Here is a 22,828-nt window from a genome sequence, read left to right as displayed (position 1 = left end):
TAACTGGCAGGAATAGTCCTGTTTATCTAGGGAAGACCCTAACTCTCCACTGGTGATTCCTTATTTGTCTCCAAAGCCCATTCAACCCAAAAAACTTACAGGTGCCTGGAAAGCCTACGAAAGGTTATGTAGTAGTAGGATTCACGCGAGAGTCTTTCATAGAGTTGGAATCTTTATACTATCCCTGGCTTCCTTTACTATAGTCCTAACAAAACAGTGACCTCACTGTGAATAAAACATATTGACTTTGAAAGGTAACATTCTCTTTTTGTGTAGATATTAATATAGTTGGATACAGAATAGGTGCCACAAAAAATAAAAATAAAAAATTTTTGAATGCCTTTCCTCCTTTTATAAAAAACATCAGCCCTGAGGTTAGAATTTGTCTGTCAAGGTCAGATTGCTTTGAATGTTGAAAGTGGAGATTTTCAGCTTACGGATGGGACATAGTGTCTTACAACTACTAGTGAGACATGGAAGAGAAAGTTGGAAACTAGACGTTTTAGGCAAAGGGCTGACAAGGTGCTACACGGAGGAAAATCCCATTTTATTAGGTGGTTCTGTAGAGTCTGAAATATTCGATGAAAATTCTCATTCCAAAGCGTGTACAGAAAAGTGACCACGAAAACTCATTGTCGCCCGCCGTGTACTTCCCTCACTCGAAAAAAGCGACTAGTTTTTGGAAGTCTGTTGCTTATACAAAAAATGAGCATGTTTCCATGTTGTTCCTGTTTTTCAATCAGTTTCTTTTCCAGCGTATCTTTGTGCACAAAGCACAAAGATCTGTCTGTGTCCGACTGCCTTTCTTCATATGAGTGCGGTGAAGGTTTGTGCAAGTTTACTAATATGTGTCTGTAGGCCATTTTTTTGTAAGCTGTACCTTTGTTTCTAGAAGTTATACCAAGGACCCCCAAACTATCTAACTTTTCTCTGCTGTTATATGGAGAGACCCACCCTAACTACTTAACTAACAGCTGTTAGCAAGAATTGATCTTTCTAGCTACTTTCTGCTAGGGAGGGGGGATGTGCAACGAAATACAACAGCTGGAGCTCTGCCTGAGGTGAGGATACTATTTCCCAGAAACACGGTGTTTTTGCAAGTGGTTTCATTTGCAGTACCATTTGCAGTTTGATTTCCTCTAAGTGAGAAGAAAAAATTGGGGGTTATCAAAATGTATGTGTTAAAATGAGATGAGCTGAGGAAATAAACAGCTCACAAGTTCTGAGGCTGCTGACATGCCCCGATAACGGAGGGCTATAGTTATGCCAGAGAAGTTGTGGGTACATGGGGCTTGGCTTGGCTTAGCTTCCTTTCTCTTATCCCCACGAACACAAACATCCCTTGCCTATGAGTCCACAATGTACTCTTATTACTTGGCAAGATTCGTAGAATAATATTGCCCAGAACAAAGATATTGTCACATGCTTTAAAATATTAATCTTTTTTTATGTTTTCTACTCAGCTGCAGCTGGAGATTTCTGATTGGCTCACAGGAATTAATAGGGATAGTCTAAAACATAGGCAGATTCTAAAGACAACTAATGAGATTAGAAGATAATGGCCCAGGTAAGATTTGAAATTAGTTTTTCTCTTTTCCTTGTTCATTTCTGTAAAAAACAAATATAATTGGCTGAGTTGATTGCAAAGTCGGCTATAATTTAATAGTTAAACTAATTATTGGCACAAACTGCAGGCCAAATAATTATTCTTAAATAGGTTTCCTATTTGGCTTTGATGAAACTTCTTTGTGAGGAAACTCTGATAAGACCTCTTCAAGCCAACACAACCGTGAGTTTCATTTCCAAATACCTATGAGTTGGGTAAACTTTTCACTTCTTGACATCCAAAAAAAAAAAAAAAATTCAATGACTTTCTTTGATATTTGGCATTTTGTTGGGACTGTTGCAGGGCCTAAAATGGCCTTTCTTTTATAGCTTATTTTTAATGACTTCTAGCCCTTTTCTACCTTCTGGCTTTGGGAAATACTGCCTCTGGTTAGAAAAAAATGGTGGAATCCTTAAGGCAAATGTGGATGCACACAGCAGTCGTAACCCAGCAACATTTTTCTTGACATCCCGCCCTTCTCAGTTAGTAGTGGTTTCCACTTAGGGGAGACAAAGAGTTTGTCATGCAGCCATTCCGATGGAGGCTTCTATATGGGCCAAAATATCTCTGCCTAGTAATAAAGTGAGACTTTCAGGAATTACTTAATTGGTCTGACTACATAGAAGGTGGTTTCAACTATAACAAATGGGCTGACAAATTACTCTATAAGGACTTTGCTGACACATCCTTCATTGTCACGTGATGGGAGCAGAGAGAGCCTAGATTGGAAATCAGAATAAAGAGACCTGCTCCAGTTTCCAGAAAGAAGTCTACTTTCCTCCTTTCCACCTCAACAATCACCCAAGGCTTTTGAAGAGTATGGAACCCAAAGAGTTTAGCAGCTGTTAGAGCTGGGAAATGATCTCCAGGAACTGTCAGTCCTGATGGACCATTTGTGAGACTGGTCCTGGACTTAGTGACGTATGTCTCTAAAAACAGCACTCCCTTCAGTGGTCACCACCGCAGGTTGGACAGTGCTAATTTGGCTTCCTATTGTTGTCTCAGCATTTCTTGGTAAAGTGTCCTGTCTTGCCACACTGATAGCAGTTAGCAGGTGCCACTCAGGGACCTGGATTTTAACAAAACTCTATTGCGTTAGGTAGAGCCTCTGTACTTTTGTTGTATTTACTCTTCTTCTTTTATTCTTCCTCATGTTTCCTATCATAAAATCTGAAGTAGCCACTTTCAGGAGGTTCCTTAGTGTGTTATTGAGATGAAAAAGCTAGCTTGACTTAGGGAGACAGCAAGGAAAGGGTCCCTGGAAACCACCATTCTGCATGTTTGTGGCTCATTTACACATAACCCATAAGAAGCCTGAAAAAAAAGGAGGCTGCAGACACCAATTTGATAACCAACATGGAGGTTTTATCTCGAGATCCATATCTTCACAGACAGAAGAATCTTCAGTTCGTTCAGATAAAAATCTTGAACAAAACTCTGGCTCACTGTGGTAAGAAAACCAGCCCTGGCACAAAAATACCCTTGTCTTTTGTATAATCAGTTATTTTCCAGGAAGTAGTTTCTTGTCCGTTTTCTGGCATAAGCACAGTGGGTCCTGGTGAGTTATGGTTGGCACAAGTTTTTTGCTCTTTGGACCATGAGCCTGTTCTTTGTATATACTATTTTAGTTCCTCATTAAGCCTGGGCCAAATTCTTGAGCCAAGCTCTTACATCAGCTCCTGATAGGTCATGGGATGAGCTGAACAGCTGCTGTAAGTCATGACTACACCACCTGATTTTCTAGGCAAATTTCTAGGGGTTAAGCTAATTATTCTCAGTCCAAGACCCTGGGTCAAGATTAATCACATAGTCTTCAAAACAGCCTACTGACTGAAAGCATTTAATTCTCTTGCTAGTTCATAATAACTCAAAACCACAGTCTCACAGTGGAAAACACAGTTGGACCCTTCTTTTCACTGGCAGAGAGCTTTCTTCTTGTGTTTTTCATTTTTTTATTTTTTATTTTTGGTTTAATCTCAACTTTCTGAGATTCTTAATTTTTTCTTCTTTGGACTAAGACAAATATCTTTGGGTAAAATCATAGACAAAGAATAATGTAACATACTGGTGTATTGGTGAGACTACAACATACATTTTTGCTTAGGCTGAGAAGAAAATAATTCATCAGAATTGTAAAAATAGACTTTAAACTTTCACATTCATTTCAAAAACATATTGCTTGTTTCAAGACCTTTTTTTTTTTTTTTTTTTTTTTTAATTTCATAATGAGCCTGGCAATCACACGAGATTTAAAGGAGATCCTAGGGAAGCTGTATGTTTCAGCTTGAGGCTACATCTTAGTGTTACCTTATTGCCCTCAGGCTAATTCTGGTCTATGACAGCTCATCAGGTCATTGGCACAAGGACTTCCCATTTTTATCTATTGAATTTACAATTTTTCTTTTCACAGCTATAATGCCTTCATATTTTTTTGTATGCAATATTGTGGGCATTGTTACAGCCTAGGTATATACGTTTGCTTAATAGAATCACACAGTGTCTTAGTTATTAAGAATGTAATTTAAAAATGTTTGTGTTTGTGATTTCCCTGAAGTAAGCGGAATTCAAGATTACAGTAAAAATTTTTACCTATAAAGGGCCTTTTTGTCCCTCAATGATAGATATTCGTGGCACTATATGGGAGAGATTTGACCCCAAGTGAATTCCCTTTCCTTTATTTGGAAGATTTACAAAGATACTATTTTCCTCCACGTAAAAGTTACATCATGAAACAGGTTAATTTTTGCCTGTTGGGAGGCATGCAGTGGAGACAGCCTGTCAAACCCCAGATCTCTCTTTCTAACTTTTGAATAAGAAGAATTTTGTTTCAGAGTATTTAACCTGGCATTTGTAACCTTCCAGCACATCCTAGTGAAATGAGATTTCTTTTCTACCTGAAGCCTTGTCAATCCATTTTTCAAAACTAAACAGTTTTCACATTCTTTTCCCATTTACTTTCAGCTGTCAGTGATTAGGCCCCATTTCCTATCTGTGAACAGACAGCCTTCACTATTAATTGTTGGGAGAAAGACAATGTTAAAGGGCAGGTTTTAGCCTCTTTGCTTCCCCCATCTAATGAAGGGCCATTCAGCCATTCAGTTTCTATGCTTTTGAGCCACCTGTTCTGCATTGCAATAACTTTGGATTTAAAATGTTTGAAAGTCAATCTATCTCATTCTCTGAGATTCTGATGTTTCACTGGAGATATAGTTAGGAAAACCAAAGTTAGTATGGAGACACTTCCTCTATTAAAATGTCCTGCACAAATTTTACTGCTACATAGCATGTGCAAGGCCTCTGGGGTAACTTGCAAGCCTTTGGAACTTGATGGATCTAGGACAAAAGCAGGGCAGAAAGCTAGGGCTTTGCACAGGTTAGTGTTGCTAGTGCTGCTGCCTAGTTCCTCCAGATTTGTGAGTAAATGTTATGCTTGCATTTATGAGTGGCACCTATGACAGTTTTGGGGGGCACAGATGAGACAGAGGAAAAAGATGAAAAAGGATACCCTAATACTTTCTATTTATCCTGGGTAACACCAAAAGGAGGAAGCCACGTAAATGATGTCTTGTTTCCCCTGTGTTTCTGTAGGACACCAAAGCATCAGTACACTGTACTCCCCTTGAGTGCACTTGGAAGTTCTGGGACTCCATTGACCCTAAATTTAAAAACAATGATGATAGTTTTCAATTGACAACAATGTGGCCATTTTCCTGACAAGAGGCCTGGCCTTCTCAAAGAAGCATAATTTCAATAATATCTAACAGCTATGTACTTTTGTTCTTCCAAAAAACCCTACATTTTGTAAACATTGTAAAATTTCCCCTGCCCCTTGGGAACCATATAAGGTAAGTCTACAATACATAATGGTACAAAGTCAAAGAGACAAATCTCTAGAGAAGCGTCAAATGCAATTTCTGGGTGCCCTATCCACATCCTTTATCCAGGGCTCAGAATAGCCATGTAAAAACACCTCTGGTTTTGCAATCCCAGGAAACCTCCAACTCTGCTCTTGCCCCTATAACAAAAGCACAATGAACATGGTGCTACTAAGGTTTAAATTTCCTTCTCATTGTAGTAAACTTATACACATAAAGCCAGACTTAGGACAGTTCCCTGATGACCCTGATAGAGATACACAGGCTTTACAAAATGTAAACCAACTGTTTCATTTATGTGCAGAAATGCAGTGCAACTATTAAGCCACATTTTAACTACTGTGGAGAAACAGGCAGCAATACAGACAGGCAGCAAAGGAATTTGAAGATGAACAACTGGCATCCCATAGTTAGTCAAGAAATAAACACAGGTGAAAGATGAAAGCGGATTAAAAAAAAAAAAAAAGAATGACTATTTCCAACAGGAAGTAAAACAGTGCTGTTTGCAAACTCTAATTGAAGCCTTAGTAAACCCATAGGTGAATGGAAGAGAAAAGGCTTTCTCCTGTGCCTATTAGCAAACTTCCAAAAAACCGGAACAAAACTTCTTAATTACTCTAAACTATCCTCATTGAATCACAAGACAGAAAAATTCTCTCAGGATCTTTGGAAAGGCTGAGAGAAGCTTTAGCAAAATGTACCTATCTCCTAGTTCAATTTGTTTCTCTGCTATCCTGTTATATCAGAACAAAACTACAGAAGCAGGCGTGGGATCAGATAGCACTTTGGAAAACCTCTTGGGGTGGCCTTTTTGATCATTTTAAACTAACAAGAACTGAAAATAGGAAACCTAAGAATTAGAGGGTTGTCACAGGATAATGAAAAAGACGTTACTTGTCAATTCACAGGCCTACAAGATCTAGAATCCCCAAGATGCACCTGCTGATTTCTAGTAGTGTGACAAGCCAGGGCACTTTAAATGGAATTTCTCAAGTGAAAAGGAATATAAATCAGCCTTGTCCAGTCTGTGGGGGAGACCAGTGAATGTAGAAATTTTCCCAGGTCCAGCGTGTGCTTCACAGATTGTTCAGCAGGAATAATGGGTTCCCAGCTCTACCAGTCTTCGTGATCTACAGGATTCAAGTAATTCTGGAGGTAAAATGGAAATTGAACAACAACAACAACAGCAAAATTTTTCTAAATTCTAGAACCTGTTTCTCTCTTCTTCTCTCCAATCCAGGGCTCTCCTCTGCCACTAGTGAAGAGAGCTAGCTAGCTAGCCTTATGTAGACAGAAAGAGAAGTGTCCCCAGAAACTTCTCAGCCCACTGGTCAGTGCCTCATTTCCACATAAGATAAAGAGCAGCCTGGAAGAAAGAAAAAAAAAAATTCAAGGAGCAGACAGCAATAAATGAACTAGAACAGGAAGTTGTATGTGAAGACGTGTCTGTAGCTGCACAGATAGAAGAACTTCCAGCTCCAGCTCACTCAGAAACTTGCAGAAACTTCAAGCTTACTCAAATGGAAGAACAAGGCCTGAAATAGCAACGGCTTTGTCCATCTTATAATCTGTGGGCTTCCAAAACTGTTTCTTTTCCTTTTGTGAAGATAAACAGGCTGGGAGAGTGGGAGAAAGTGCCTTCCAGGGAACACTTTTCTTTTCTTCTTGGATTGTGATTCCCACCTCTATGAATCATTAGTTCAGCCTCAGATTGGTTCGGGACAAAGTTCTTGGCTATGGTTTCACTTCAGCTCCTGAAAGTTTGTTGGCTAAGCTAAATAGCCACTATGTATATTCAGTTTGATCACTAATAGGTGCTGGTCCAAGGTCTCAGGCAAAGCTTTCTGATTGGGCTGGGATCTGAGGCCCCAGGCCCAACTAAGTCACATGTTTTGTAAGACAGCCCACAGACTAAGTCAATTTCTTACCGTTTGCAACACACAAAAACCCTAGACCCACGTTTCATATTGGTTAGCCCACTTTGATCACATCTCTGCTAGCATCGAGCATTTTTCTTTTGCTTATTAAACTTTTCCTTCAACCTTAGGACTCTTTAGTCTTCTAAAACATTCTGCAATCTTTATTCTTCTAAAACATAGAAAAGAGATCCCCAGTATTACCTTAGATAAGTAGAGACTGTTATGTGTTTGTGCACTGGTGAGATGAGAAAACAAAAAAACAAAAAACAACTTTCGGGCCTCAACATCTGAAGCTCAGCTCTCTCATACTGCAGCATGGTACCTGGATCTGCTTTTATCACAAGAGACCATCTTACAAGTTTATGAATCATTTAAGCCCATTTTTCCTGACATACGTTCAAAAGACATTTATATTTTTCTGCCCATTTTTCCTGACATACATTCAAAAGACATTTATATTTTTCTACTTCATAAATCTCATTTTCTCCAAGAAGTTTTTTCTCTCAGTCGACTACACTACCTTTCTCCACTCTATCTTGACACTTTTGGTGCATGCATAAAAAGTTATTGGATGAAAGTTGATGGCCAGGGTCTTCTTGGGACTAACAGAAAATGCAGAAGAAATCATCTTTTATGAGAAATCTGCATTTGTTATGTAGCTGTTGGAATTAGAAATGAATAATACCTCTGAAAATCTGTCTCTTATCTGTCTCTTCCGGTGCACTTTTTTCTTTCTTTCCTTCACTTTCTTTCTTTCTCTTTCTTTCTTTCTTTATCTCTCTTCCTCTCTTCCTTTTTCTTCCTCTCTTTCTCTCTTTTTCTTTTCTTTTCTTTCTCTCTTTTTCTTTTCTTTTCTTTTCTTTCTTTCTTTCTTTCTTTCTTTCTTTCTTTCTTTCTTTCTTTCTCTTCCTTCCTTCCTTTCTTTCTTTCTTTCTTTCTTTCCCTTCCTTCCTTCCTTCCTTCCTTCCTTCCTTCCTTCCTTCCTTCCTTCCTTCCTTCCTTCCTTCCTTCCTTCCTTCCTTTCTCTTTCTTTCTTTCTTTCTTTTCTTTCTTTCTTTCATGTGTTTTGAGACATAGTTTCACTCTGTCACCAGGCTGGAGTGCAGTGGTACCCACTTGAATATTTGCAACCTTTGCCTCATGCATTCAAATAATTCTTCTGCCTCAGCCTCCCAATTATCTGAGACTAAAAGTGCACACCACCATGCCCACGTCATTGCTGTATTCTGCATTAGAGACAGGATTTCACCATGTTGGCCAGGATCTCTTGAATTCCTGATCCCCCAGCCTGGGCCTCCTAAAGTGCTGGGATTACAGGTGTGAGCCACCATGCCCAGGTTCAGTGAGGCTTTTTTTAATTAGGCCCTGGAAAGTATTCATAGCTCAGTTCTTATAGGGCCTCATCAAGAGGTCAAGAATTCAATTGGAAAATGGGTAAAATAAAATGTTATAACTACTTCTACACAGGAACTTCTGTGTCTCTGGGTGGTTACATATGTGTTATGTATATATATTTAAAAACATCTAGTTATTAACTTAGTGAAGAATAGGTACTTGAACTAAATATTTTGTTTACAAGGAAATAAAGGCTGTTTTACTTTTCAGTTCACATGATTTTTAACTGATGAAAACAAAAACCACCTAAGGCCTGAAGATGTATAAAAATAACGTCTCCCTAATTTGTACTTAGTTTCTGAACCCTGTATTTTGGATTCCTCAGAGAACTGCTGGGGCATAAAATAAGAAAATTTAGACAGGATTAGAGAACATATTTAAATACATGAGATTTGATGGTTACATTTTATTTTCTCAGAATACATTTTAGTGAGTAATATTAACAGAGACCTCAAAACCACATGGGGTTTGTAATGTTCTTATCTGAATATGTGCTATCAATTTTAATTAAAATTATTATGCTAAGCTCTTATACACCACAGAAATAACCATATGTCTTTGTCTATTCAGTTTCTTATCACCCAAGATATTTTGTCATTTACAGACATTTAAGCTTCCTTAAGAATAATGGCTTGCAATTAGCTGTAGAACTTTACCACGTATTCTCAACTGTAGGTTTTTTGTAACAGAAAATTGTGCAGAACTTAGGAATAGCGAAAATATTTATAAATATCAAGCACAACAAATGTTAAAATAGACTAAACTAACAGCAAAATGAAACAATCTCTGTACCTTTATTTTGGAACATTTGTAGTTCATGTTTTCTTTTTTAAAGTCAAGTATACTTGCTTCTAAATTGGCTACAGCTTTTTTTTAATTTATTTTTTATTATTATTATACTTTAAGTTCTAGGGTACATGTGCATAACGTGCAGGTTTGTTACATATGTATACTTGTGCCATGTTGCTGTGCTGCACCCATCAACTCGTCAGCACCCATCAACTCGTCATTTACATCAGGTATAACTCCCACTGCAATCCCGCCCCCCTCCCCCCTCCCCATGATAGGCCCCGGTGTGTGATGTTCCCCTTCCCGAGTCCAAGTGATCTCATTGTTCAGTTCCCACCTATGAGTGAGAACATGCGGTGTTTGGTTTTCTGTTCTTGTGATAGTTTGCTAAGAATGATGGTTTCCAGCTGCATCCATGTCCCTACAAAGGACACGAACTCATCCTTTTTGATAGCTGCATAGTATTCCATGGTGTATGTGTGCCACATTTCCTTAATCCAGTTTGTCACTGATGGACATTTGGGTTGATTCCAAGTCTTTGCTATTGTGAATAGTGCCGCAATAAACATACGTGTGCATGTGTCTTTATAGCAGCATGATTTATAATCTTTTGGGTATATCCCCAGTAATGGGATGGCTGGGTCATATGGTACATCTAGTTCTAGATCCTTGAGGAATCGCCATACTGTTTTCCATAATGGTTGAACTAGTTTACAATCCCACCAACAGTGTAAAAGTGTTCCTATTTCTCCACAGCCTCTCCAGCACCTGTTGTTTCCTGACTTTTGAATGATCGCCATTCTAACTGGTGTGAGATGGTATCTGATTGTGGTTTTGATTTGCATTTCTCTGATGGCCAGTGATGATGAGCATTTTTTCATGTGTCTGTTGGCTGTATGAATGTCTTCTTTTGAGAACTGTCTGTTCCTATCCTTTGCCCACTTTTTGATGGTGTTGTTTGTTTTTTTTCTTGTCAATTTGTTTGAGTTCTTTGTAGGTTCTAGATATTAGCCCTTTGTCAGATGAGTAGATTGCAAAAATCACAAGACAGGGATGCCCTCTCTCACCACTCCTATTCAACATAGTGATGGAAGTTCTGGCTAGGGCAATCAGGCAAGAGAAAGAAATCAAGGGTATTCAGTTAGGAAAAGAAGAAGTCAAACTGTCCCTGTTTGCAGATAACATGATTGTATACTTAGAAAATCCCATTGTCTCAGCCCAAAATCTCCTTAAGCTGATAAGCAACTTCAACAAAGTCTCAGGATACAAAATTAATGTGCAAAAATCACAAGCATTCTTATACACCAGTAACAGACAAACAGAGAGCCAAATCATGAATGAACTTCCATTCACAATTGCTTCAAAGAGAATAAAATACCTAGGAATCCAACTTACAAGGGATGTAAAGGACCTCTTCAAGGAGAACTACAAACCACTGCTCAGTGAAATAAAAGAGGGCACGAACAAATGGAAGAACATACCATGCTCCTGGATAGGAAGAATCAATATCGTGAAAATGGCCATACTGCCCAAGGTTATTTATAGATTCAATGCCATCCCCATCAAGCTACCAATGAGTTTCTTCACAGAGTTGGAAAAAACTGCTTTAAAGTTCATATGGAACCAAAAAAGAGCCCGCATCTCCAAGACAATCCTAAGTCAAAAGAACAAAGCTGGAGGCATCATGCTACCTGACTTCAAACTATACTACAAGGCTACAGTAACCAAAACAGCATGGTACTGGTACCAAAACAGAGATATAGACCAATGGAACAGAACAGAGCCCTCAGAAATAATACCACACATGTACAGCCATCTGATCTTTGACAAACCTGAGAGAAACAAGAAATGGGGGAAGGATTCCCTATTTAATAAATGGTGCTGGGAAAATTGGCTAGCCATAAGTAGAAAGCTGAAACTGGATCCTTTCCTTACTCCTTATATGAAAATTAATTCAAGATGGATTAGAGACTTAAATGTTAGACCTAATACCATAAAAACCCTAGAGGAAAACCTAGGTAGTACCATTCAGGACACAGGCATGGGCAAAGACTTCATGTCTAAAACACCAAAAGCAATGGCAGCAAAAGCCAAAATTGACAAATGGGATCTCATTAAACTGAAGAGCTTCTGCACAGCAAAAGAAACTACCATCAGAGTGAACAGGCAACCTACAGAGTAGGCTACAGCTTTTAACACTGTCAATTGGTATACTCCTGTTAACAAAACCTGGAACATGCTTTCTTGTCTGTGCCTGGTTTCTCTAAAATTCAGAAGCTACATGTGATTTTTCTTAACTTGTAAGAATATAATTGTTTGAATCAGTGGATCCAAAAAAAAAAAAATGTATTTTCATTTGCAAAATAACTCAATAGAAAAAGGTGCTTGAAATTCTAAGGCTTTGACTGGAATGTGTGTCTTCTTTAATGAATTAAATTTGACTTCTAAAAGCAATAAAAGGCCCCTGATAAACCTGGCCTTATACTTTGTTTATGCAGGCTAATACAGGCTTTCTAACCTGTGGGAAGTAAAATAAATAAATAAATAAATAAATAAATAAATAAATAAATAAAAACAGTGCCTCTTTCTATCAGGCCCAGGAATCCCATGCATTTGTAACCTCAAAATATAGAGGAGTTTACCCAAATAATAGGTATCTAAAGGAATAAACCTATGGCTGGGCTCAGCTTTCTAATATCCTATTAAGAATCCTTGTAGAATATAGTTTCATAAAAGCCAATGAGGAAAGCACATGTAAAGGTATTTCATGCAGCACTGTACAAAAATAGTCTGGTTATGTGTCAGACAAATCTGTTTTGCAAACAACTAAGTTTTATCATGATTCATTCTTAACAAAAATCAGGACTGGAGGAAAGATATATGTCTCGCAGCCTATCACAGCTCTGTCACTAACTTCTCATCTCATAAGTTGTTTTTCAAGTTTTTCCTAAAATTTAAATTAATCTTTTTTTTCCCCCCTGTGAGCCAACTGGTGATGTCCTGCTACAGCTCTGGGAAAACAGAAAGATGTAACTAATAGAGAAATCTAGAACAATATTCTAATTCTGGACCAGCATTCTACAAATATTTACAGATAATAAAGTAAAATAGGTTTCCTCTAACAGAATTTTTGTTTTGAGGGATCAAATGAAGAAAGCTAAGTAAATGCAAGTGTCATGTAACCAAATCTTAGCAGATATGTGTGTGTATATGTATATATAGATATCCACCAGTTTTCCAGTCATGTCAGCAGCCTTGAACTACTCTCCTTGACTAGTTGTGATATGCTTTTTCTAATAATCCAAATTGATTTTTTTTTCCCTGAAGTTTAACATGCTTTAAACTGTAATGCCAATAAAACCTTTCATTAACATGTCTTTCTCTACAAACACTTAACCAGCTCTCGGTAGAATCCTACCTACTGTCTTCTACCGAACATTCTTCTCCAGCAGAAAGTATACAGAAAGACCAATGCCCAATCTCCTAAGAGCAGTTAGAGTTTTCATTTCTGAGGAATGACAAAGACAACTTAGCTAGCTTTCCTTATGTAAACAGCAAAGAAATGGTCCCTGGAAGACCCCCAGTCCACATGTAAGGGCCTGATTCCAACATGATGTAATAATCGGACCAAAAAACAAACAAACAGACAAAAAACAAAAAACAAAACGCATGGGCACCAGTAAGAGATCTGACACAGAAGATTGTGCCTGAAAGCATGGCTGTCGTGAAACAGATGGTAGAACCTGCAGTCCATTCAGATAAAAGCTTGTACAAACCTCCCGCTCACTCAGATGAGGGAAACAAAGCCTGGCATATAAATTCTGTTTTCTGTATGCTCAGAGAGCTTCCAGAAATAAAGTGTCTTTTTTTTTCTCTGTGGGCATAAAACCAGTGGGATCTAGTGGATACTGGCTGGAATCTTTCTTTTTGTTTTTGACTGTTTGCTCAACACATATGAATCATCACTTCAGTAACCTGCATCCCAGGCCAAGCTTTTACTTTAGCTCATGATAGGTCCTTGGTCAAGCTAAGCATTCTCTCACATTATCACATCAGACCTCTCCCATTCAAAGTTCCTGAGCTAGGCTGGCTAACAGGTCCTGGGCCTGGACAAAGCTAAGTCACACATTCTCCAAGACAGCTTGCAAACTAAGCATATATATCCATAATAACCTTAAACTCCAGTGGACAACTTATTCAAGCTTCCAAGCTTCCATCTCTGCTGGCAGAGAGCTTATTTAGTCACTTATTTAAACTTTTGCTTCAAACACTTTCCTCTGTCTGCAGCCTTTGATCTTAAATGTAAAATAAAAGACCGTTGTGTTATCTCAAATGAAAGAAAGGCTGTTATATCTTTGTACGCTGTTAAAACTACAATATCACCTGAACCTATGACATGTTTTTGCAGCTTTCTTTTGATGTCAGGGTCTGCTTGAGTAATAAACTTTTATCTTAAGATTAACTGTTTCTTAACTCAATAGGGAGAGAGAAGAATGTGTTTCACTACATTGTTTCTCAGGTTTTAAAAAAGGCTTAATAATTTTTGTGTGGTTTTAATTTATTACGAGTAGTTTAGAGTAATTAAGAAGTTTTGTCCTGTTCCCTTATAAGCCTTCCAGTATGCTCATTAGATAATTTTTTTCTCACTCCTCTATAGGGTCACTAAGATTCCAATTGCGTTTTTGGCACTGGATTCCTTCCTATTAGGAAGAAGAATTCTGTTATCTGTTCAACATTTTTTTTTTCCTTTTCACCCTCCCATTTTCAAGATTTTAAGAAAGACATGTGGTTCATCCATGGGTATATCTGCTCTCTGGAAAGCTGCCCGCTTTAGGACAACAATGAGGGTTGGTTTAGGAGTGATGTATTATCTCTCCAGGTATGATTAAACACCTGCGTTAGATTTTGAAATGTCACTGTATATCCACTGAGGTCATCAGAGGACACTTGCTTATGTTTTTTTGTGATTTGTCTAAGTCCCTGCAATGAGAAGGAAACTTACACTTTTCTAGTGTCATATATATTGAGTATTTCCTGCAGGGGCAACAGTGAAGTTGGGGGTTTCTTTAGTGGCACAACAAGACAAGCTGATGAATGGCGACTGGTGGTTCCAAATGAGGGTGGCAGGTAGGGCATTTAGAAGTTACATTTGAGTGTTCCTCAGGGGTTAGTCTCTGATTTTAATGAATTATCTCTTTAAAACTTGCTTGGCATGACTGCTGAGAGGGCAGAGTCTGTTTTACAATGCTTAGAAAGATCTGGGTTGTCTCCTAAATCAAGGTAAGCATGTACAAAAACAACAACAACAACAACAACAAAAAACAGAATAGAAAAAAAAAACTTAAAGTCTTTTCTTTGCCATCTGAAGAAAAGTTTTAACTGTTAAATAGTACTAAATTGAACATTTCCCTCAGAAAGCTAGGCCTGTCTCTCCTGGAGCTGGTAAGATTGTCATGCCCTTGACAGGTAAATAAATAAATAAATAAACAAACAAACAAAGAAAATAGGCCACTTTCTTTTTTCAGAGTCTCACGGTCAATTAAATTTCTGTGTTTCATAATGTACACAGAGAGCTGCACACTGCAGATTGTGATCTTTCTAAAGAAATAGAGAGAGAAAGCATCCCATACTCTTTTCCCCCTTTGAAGTAGCCCTGACTGATTAAAAAGATAGAGAAGATGTTCCTTCCTTTTGCATTCCGCTTGTCTTTCCTGAGTCTGGTGACTGATGTAGGTGTCCCCCATGGATGCAAGCCAGACCTTCACCCGCAGTTCCAGAGGAGCTAGACAGTAGGACAAGTAATGTTTACCTTCACAGGCTTTTGCTCTCCACTGGTGAATCTTGGCTGATTTCCTAAGCCTACTGAACCTAGAAGATTCCCTAAGTAACCTGGAAACCAAAAAAAAGATTCTATAATCATTGGATTCAAGCAAGACATTATATAGAGTAAGAATTTTAACACTATTGCTGGCTTCCCTTGCTATGGCCTAGAAAAACATTGAAATTCCAGGAAATAAGAACCGCTGACTTTGACACCTAAAATTCTCTTATAGTTTAAATTTCAGTGCTGCTAGGTGAAGAACGTGTATGGCTGGCTTTCATAAGATGGCAGTTAGCTAGACTATGTCTCCCAAAGGCACCTTCTTTCTGATTATTGAAAGTGAAAATTTTCTGTTTACAAATAGAGCAGAGAGTTTTACTCCTGTTAAGAGAGACACAGAAGAGAGAGCAGTTAAATAACCAATGGTTTTGTGCAAAGTAGTGACAAAGCTTCCCACAGAGAAAAACCTCATCTCACTACGTTGCATTTTAAGGTCTAAAATGTTCATGAAAATGCTGAATCCTGGGTGTATATAGTCAATAGTCAGAAAAAGAAGGTTAAGGCTCTATTGCCTGTCCTCACAGTATGTGTGTCTGCAGAAAAGTAGGATGTATCTCACAAAGCAACTGTTTAGATATATGTAGCAGTGCTGAGCTTTTTATAGAGAAATAACCACCCAAAAGAGAAATTTTAGTGGATGTATGCCATTCCATACAATGCCATAAATATCTCTCATTGGCAGACAAGAAGACTCTTATTAAACAAAAATTTTTAGACTACAATTTTTAATTCTTAACGTTTTGGAAAAAAATCACAAAATAGTAACTATTTGAATTGCATTTCTAATTACTGACTGTTAGCAGTAGGATTATATCTCCAGGTCTCACCATTGCATACAAAGAAGAAATCGGAGACCCAGTAGCCACACAATGGCAAAAAAAGAAAAAAAGATAAAGAAAAAGAAAGAAAATGCAACAGAAAAGCCTGAAATTTTTGGTGGCAACACTCTGATCGGCTGTCAGAAACTGGAGTCAGTTTTAAGGCCTTCACGTAACAGTGTGCTCTATTCTTAACCGGAAACTTTCGTTTAGATATCCTTTCAGTCCCATGTGACAACTAGATCTTCTGTTAAATAAAACAGTTAGGACAGAGGCAACACTTTCAACAGTGGAGGGTTAGAGGGAACTGCCAATGTGTCTACCACATCCTTTGTCCTATGTCTCTCAGCATCCTTTCTCCTAAGCCTTGTAAGTATGGCAGGAAAATCTGTTGGATTTCATCTGACACTGGCCCAGAGCTTTGTTTACTCTTGAGAAATAAATTTAAAAAACAAACAAACAAACAAAAAGAGAAAAAAAAAAACAACTGAGGACAGGCTGCAGATATGAATATAAATAGAGGACAATAGATATGAACATAAATAGATGGACTCGGAAGAAATAAAGTGTACTAACTAGTCTTGAAGAATACACTACTCATCTTTTCTGGGACCTTGGGCCTGCAACAATTAATAGCTGAAGTAATGACTCAGCTTGGCTCAGGAACTTGGCTTTGAGCCACACAAGAGTTAAAGTGAAAGCATGGCCCCAGAAACTGGCCTGTGACCAGAGGCTAAAACGATAATTTACAGAAACTTGACTCGTAGTCTAAAGCATGTCCAGTAATGTACCATGCCCTTTGTAACAAACTGGAGGAAAATGTGCACATGTTCAGAAAAACAGAGACGCTATTTCCTGGAAGCCCTCTGGTTACACAAAACACAAAAGACATAGAGTCTTTTTTTTTTTAATCTGAGTAGCTGTGGGCATGTCTTAAGCACACACACACACACACACACACACACACACACACACACACACGCACGAAAGTTGAGCTTTTAAAAATATATTTGCTTGGGCCATAGGATTGTGCAGTATTGTAAATTTGTGTCTGTGGCCTGATTTTTCAGGCTGTTCCTCTGCTTGTTGAATTTGTACCAATAATCTACCACAACTATGTAGTTTTTCTTTGTCAATACAATTGCGGACGTAGATAGTTTCTAAGGGTGGGAAGGCATACTGTTTGAAGTTTCTTATGTGCAAAGCTTTTTGCACTGTGAAACAACCCAAATCTTTATAAATATTGTAAAATTGTTCATGCCTTCTTAGCAGTCATATCAGAAAACACCACAGTAAACAACTCCCAAACATCAGAGAAACATTCTCCCTGGAAACAATCAAAACCAAACTGTGTTGCCCCAGCTTTTCTGATCTTGGTCTAGAGACTCTTTTGGTCACATCATCATCAGTTTTCCTATTTTAACAAGCAACTCTCCAAGTCCATGGCTACCCCTATAGGAAATGCAAAATGAATGAGGTGCCAGTAAAGTGCAAGTTTCTTTTTCATTACAGTACCTTAAATAAGTAAAGTAAGACCTGTGGAAGTTTTCTGATACATCGACAAATATATAGAGCATTTCTAATATCTAGCCCATGTGTTTGGTCTTACATGAGAAGATGTTTTGTTATACCTAAGCCAAAATCTTACTGCGTCTGAGAAATAGACAGCTCTACAGGCAACAGAAAGATGTTGGGCCAATCGACATTTCTTCTATAGCATGTCATGTTAAATAAAAAGCAGTCAGAGTGAAGAAAATACATTCTAATTGCCATTAGCAAAAGAGACAGAACCCTTTAAAAACCCTAATTTAAGCCATAGTTATCCCATAGATATTTTTTTTTAAAAAAAAAAAAAAAAAAAAAAAAGGAAAAATAGAAATGAAATCAGGAGTTTTGCCTCTAAAAGAGACCAGATCTAAACTTTCCCAGGCCAGGGCTGTGATGACATCTTTCTATCTCTGAAGTTTCTGGCATGTCTATGTTTCTGGAGGCCACTGCATTCTTCAGTACCTGCAGGAGAGAAAGCTTGTGGTATGGTTGATTCACCTAAATATTTGCAGGGAGCTGTCACCTGTACCAGCACCTGACCTGCATGCCTCATTGTTATACCTAGACCGTTTGTTCCTCAAAGAAGACCACCAGAGTCCAGAGTCAAAGCCAAGTGGCAATGAACCTTTACTACAAGTTCGAACTTGGTCCCTCTATTCCACAGCATACAAGAGGGCCTCGAACAATGCGAGTGCTTGCTTTTTATAGCCCGATGTAAAGAGGATACGTAAAGTTACAGAGGAACAAGGGAATTCTTTTGGTTACAGCATTACAATTGGTTTACATTTTAAGTTATACATTTAGCAGTTTTCTATTGGTTCCCGTGCTTTCAGTAAAACCACAAACGGCTGTGTCCTTATCGGGGACTTTCCGGGTGATGTTTTTCTAAAGTTGAGATATATGGTATTCTCTGAGTTGAGAGATGTGTTTGTACTGGGCTCAGGAAGTTGAGAGATATATGGTGGGATGTGTTTGTACTGGGCCTGTTTGTTGAGCCCGGGGCTGAGGAATGTGCCTGATTTCTTTCAGCTTGTGGTATGGTTGATTCACCTAAATATTTGCAGGGAGCTGCCACCTGTACCAGCACCTGACCTGCATGCCTCATCACAGATAACATGTGTAGCTGTGTGCAATGACTGGAGTCAACCATACACAGGTGTATGGAGTCAACCATACACCTGCCTCTATTCTGTGCCTGGTGCATCCATAGCGAAATGAAACTCAAGCCCATAGTTTGAGCTGAGAGCAACCTGCAAGATGGGTGTGTAAATTTAGACAAGCAGGCTCAAGAGAAACTTGTGGAAATGTACCATCATCCACAGAGATTCTTGGCTGGTGAGGCGACATCCTAGAAATCCTGTAACAAAGATGGCATTCATTACCAGTGACCAGAGGGTTATTGAATTACGCCTATGTAATGCAGCTTCTGTGAAAACCAACAGCATAGGATTCAGAGAGCTTCTGGGTAGCTGATCACGTAGAGCGTTCCAGAAAATTGTGTGCACATAAAAACAGAAACTGATAATGTTAAATGTCATACAGAGTCTAGGGGTCTTTTCTTTATTTTGAAAGAAATTTCTGCCTTTAATCATGCTTCCAGAATTTTAGTGTAACTACAACATAGTCTAAGGAAACCTAAATGTGCACATTACAAGTATTAGAAAGTGGCTATTTCCACCAAAAAGAATCCAAAATTCACTAGTAGGGTGCAACAAGTTTTACTTTGGAGAGATAAAGTTGTCTTTTGTTAACTGGTTAAGAACTAGCCATTTAAAAAGAAAAGAAAATCAAATATTTCTCACCATGTATTCTAATCATATGTTCAGTTTAGGAGAATGATGATCAGGGAATTTTGGTTCGGAAATATTTATTCTAAAAGATAAGCCTTTTCATTTATAATTTTGTGTCTCTGAATTATTTGTGCCACTGTAAAGTCAAGGGCACCATCTCTGATAGTTCTGTGTCTGTCTTTGTGGGAGGGAAGCTGAGGCTGCCTCATACCCCAGTAGACTCTGCATTCTAGTATATAAAAATAAGAAAAATGAACGTTATTACAGAATTCTCTGTCATCCACATCTAATAAAATGCAATTCTGAGCTTATATATAGTAGTAGCCATAAATACAAATTAGAGCTTGCAAGAACAGTCTAGTACCCCCCAGTCTGCTTTCATATTTGGGCTTATGTGTGTATAAAATAATCACATTTGTTCAAGGAAATGTTTTATTAATTCTTTTAAAGTTACAGTGCTTAAAAAATGCCATGGTAATTTAAAGACATAGCTTGGACATTTCCAGATCTGCTTCCAAGCCTTCAGCTTGGGTGAAATTGTTTCGTGCTATGAAGATGGATTAGGGCATCTTGCACCTCATGATGTATTTGGTTCGTCTTAGTTCTTGGGTCCTGAGCAGACAGACTGACAATTAAAACTCATTAATTTGATTTTCAACATACTTTACCATGGATTCGACCCCTTGGGCTGAGCCCCAGATCTTCCTCAGCACCTCACACTCTCTCTCATTGGCCTTTTCCAACTCCATCTTAATATTGCAGCGAACAAGGGCCTTACATTCTTCTAGCACAACTGCATTATGTAAGGAAAGCTTCCTAATTTGAATCATAACCTCTTCGGTGAAAGTTCCAGTCAAGAACACCTGAGAGACCAGGCCTTTGGCACATGCCTCCCGCGCTGTCAGTTTTCGCCCAGCAATAAACATTTCATTGGCAGATGCTTCACCCATGATTTTTGGAAATGTAACAGTAGAACATCCATCTGGACTCTGTCCAAATGTTGTATAAGGGGTTTGGAACCACGCCTTTTCTGTTGCCCACACTAGATCACAAAGGGGCAGAACGGAAGCACCAAGTCCAATGGCAGGGCCATTGACTGATACAACAATAGGCTTTTTAAACTGAATAAAAGTATTCACAAAGTTCTTGATGGTGTTCACCATTTCAAAGCTTGCTTTGTTTCTGTCATTCCTTAAATGCTTCACAAAATACCCAAAATCAAGACCGCAACAAAACACACTTCCAGCTGCACTGAGTAACACAAGCTTGCTGTCATCTGCAGCAGCCCTATTCAGAGCATTCACCATTTCTTTAATTACTTCTGTATTCAGTGCATTTTTTTCTGTCGATCTGGTTGATAGCAATATCTGGGTGAATCCATCCTCTTTCTTCACTACAATGTCTCTGTATGTGCTGGCACTCTCTGTTAGCCTTATGGTGAAGTACATTTTCTTGACAAAAGACTGGTCTCTGCCATCATCAGTAACATGTCTTTTGCCACCTTTCACTCTTGGAACTGATGTATGTGTGTCTGCTGTTCCAGTGGCTGCTAACGGGTCTATTAATACCACTATAGCTTTTTGGGGAGCTGAGCTTGTGGCCACAGAAGCAGTAACTGAACCAGACATCTGAGACATTAGTGGCTGTAGCAGGGTCTTGTTCTCTATTCCAGCCTGTTCTGCACTGGGACCTGACAAAGGGTCCCTGATTGGTTTCCCTTCTGTCACCTTGAAGTCCACCATGTCCTGCTGATCTACTGCAATAGGGTCCAGTTTCTTGAGTTCCTGAAAGCCGCTCACAGCTTTCTTGTTGTCCACAGGACTGTCAGGTGCAAATGTCTTGAGGGTTGAATTTACTAACTCCATATCCTTTGCGTCGGTGAGAAGTAAAGCTGCCTTTCTCCTAACGTTCTTGCTGGCAGCAAATAACTGGCTGCTTTTGGATCCGTGTTGTTTGCCAGTCACTAGCATTTTAGGAGAGCTCTTAGTATAGTCTGCTTTGGTAGATCTGGAAGTTCTTCTTCTGGCATTGTTTGAACAAATTCTACTTGTCCTGGTCCATTCTAGTTTTTTCTGTTTCTCAGTCTGTCGTCTATTAAAATCATGTATACATTTTTCACAGTTCATGAGGTGATGTTCTGGTTCCCAAGTGTCATCCTGTTTGTCATAACCTTTCCACCGAACCAAATATACTGTATTCCCATTTTTGTCTTGTCTTTTGTCAACAATACTTTCAACCTCAAACTCCTGGGAAGCCATGAAGAAAGACACAGGATTGGAGCAGTTGCTGTGCCAACTTGGTTTCAGTTGCCTCTCCACCTAGCCACTTCTTTCTGCCTCCTGTGCTTCACCAGGTTCTGCGTACGGATGAGTCTCCTCTACTCCGTCACCATGGGTGTAGTGAAAATTGTGTGAAATAGCAGCTATGCTATGTGCCTTAGGCTCTCTACCCTTAGTCCCTAGTGGAACAGCTTAGGCTTTGTCTCATGGTGCATGATAGCTTCCTCAGTAGCCTCAGGGAAGAGTAGTTAAATCCACAGCCCCCACCCTCTCTTGTAGTACAGAAAGCGTTCTTCCTGCCGGTTACTCTTTTGTGTTTCTTTGTTTAATTGTGGTTGCTATGACGATTATATTCAACATTCTAATGTTATAACAATTTTAAAGTTATACTAGCTTACATTTAGTAACATACAAAACCGTTACTCCCATATAACTTAACTGCACTATTTCATTTACTGAATTATCAAAATTATACCTTTATGCATTGCATGTCAAAAACAAAAATTAGTCATAGATTTTTTATTAAATATATTATTGTTTTAAGTTATATTGAGAACAAATTGTGGAGGTGCACATTGTTAATTACTTCATCCTGGATAATTTTTCATGTATTATCTTTACCTTAAATTTGCTTATTCATACGGCTTTTGAGTGTCTGTTCTTTCTACCCTGAAGTACTCCATAAGACATTTCTTTATTTTTTTATTATTTTATTTTATTTTATTTTAGAGACAGGATCTGGCTGTGTCACCCAGGCTGTGGAGTGCAGTGGTGCGATCTCGGTTCACTGCAAGCTCCGCCTCTCAGGTTGCCGCCAATCTCCTGCCTCATCCTCCCAAGTAGCTGGGACTAAGAAGACAGATAAGACAGATGAGAAGTCCACTGGTTATTTTTGAAGGTCCCCTTTGCATGACTAGCTACTTCCCAT

The 22,828-nt window shown here is 38.6% G+C and overlaps 1 protein-coding gene across 2 annotated transcripts; it reads right to left on the bottom strand.

Annotated features, from left to right (window-relative positions):
* Positions 1 to 19,765: 19,765 nt before the first annotated feature.
* On the bottom strand, positions 19,766 to 22,129 carry CDY (chromodomain protein, Y-linked). 2 transcript variants are annotated; one of them, XM_077989705.1, is made up of 2 exons: positions 20,281 to 21,879; positions 19,766 to 19,843 (listed from the first exon to the last, which is right to left on the bottom strand). In XM_077989705.1, exons 1-2 carry the CDS (start codon positions 21,877 to 21,879, stop codon positions 19,766 to 19,768), a joined length of 1,677 nt encoding a protein of 558 aa, XP_077845831.1. The 2 variants fall into 2 exon arrangements, with proteins under 2 accessions (XP_077845831.1, NP_001138511.1); NM_001145039.1 differs by lacking the exon at positions 19,766 to 19,843 and having other exon boundaries at positions 20,137 to 22,129.
* Positions 22,130 to 22,828: the final 699 nt, after the last annotated feature.

The sequence above is a fragment of the Macaca mulatta genome, chromosome Y, assembly GCF_049350105.2.
Source record: "Macaca mulatta isolate MMU2019108-1 chromosome Y, T2T-MMU8v2.0, whole genome shotgun sequence".
Classification (NCBI taxonomy): Eukaryota; Metazoa; Chordata; class Mammalia; order Primates; family Cercopithecidae; genus Macaca; species Macaca mulatta.
The sequence above is the reverse complement of the archived record's forward strand: the minus strand, read 5'-3'. Positions and strand labels throughout refer to the sequence as shown.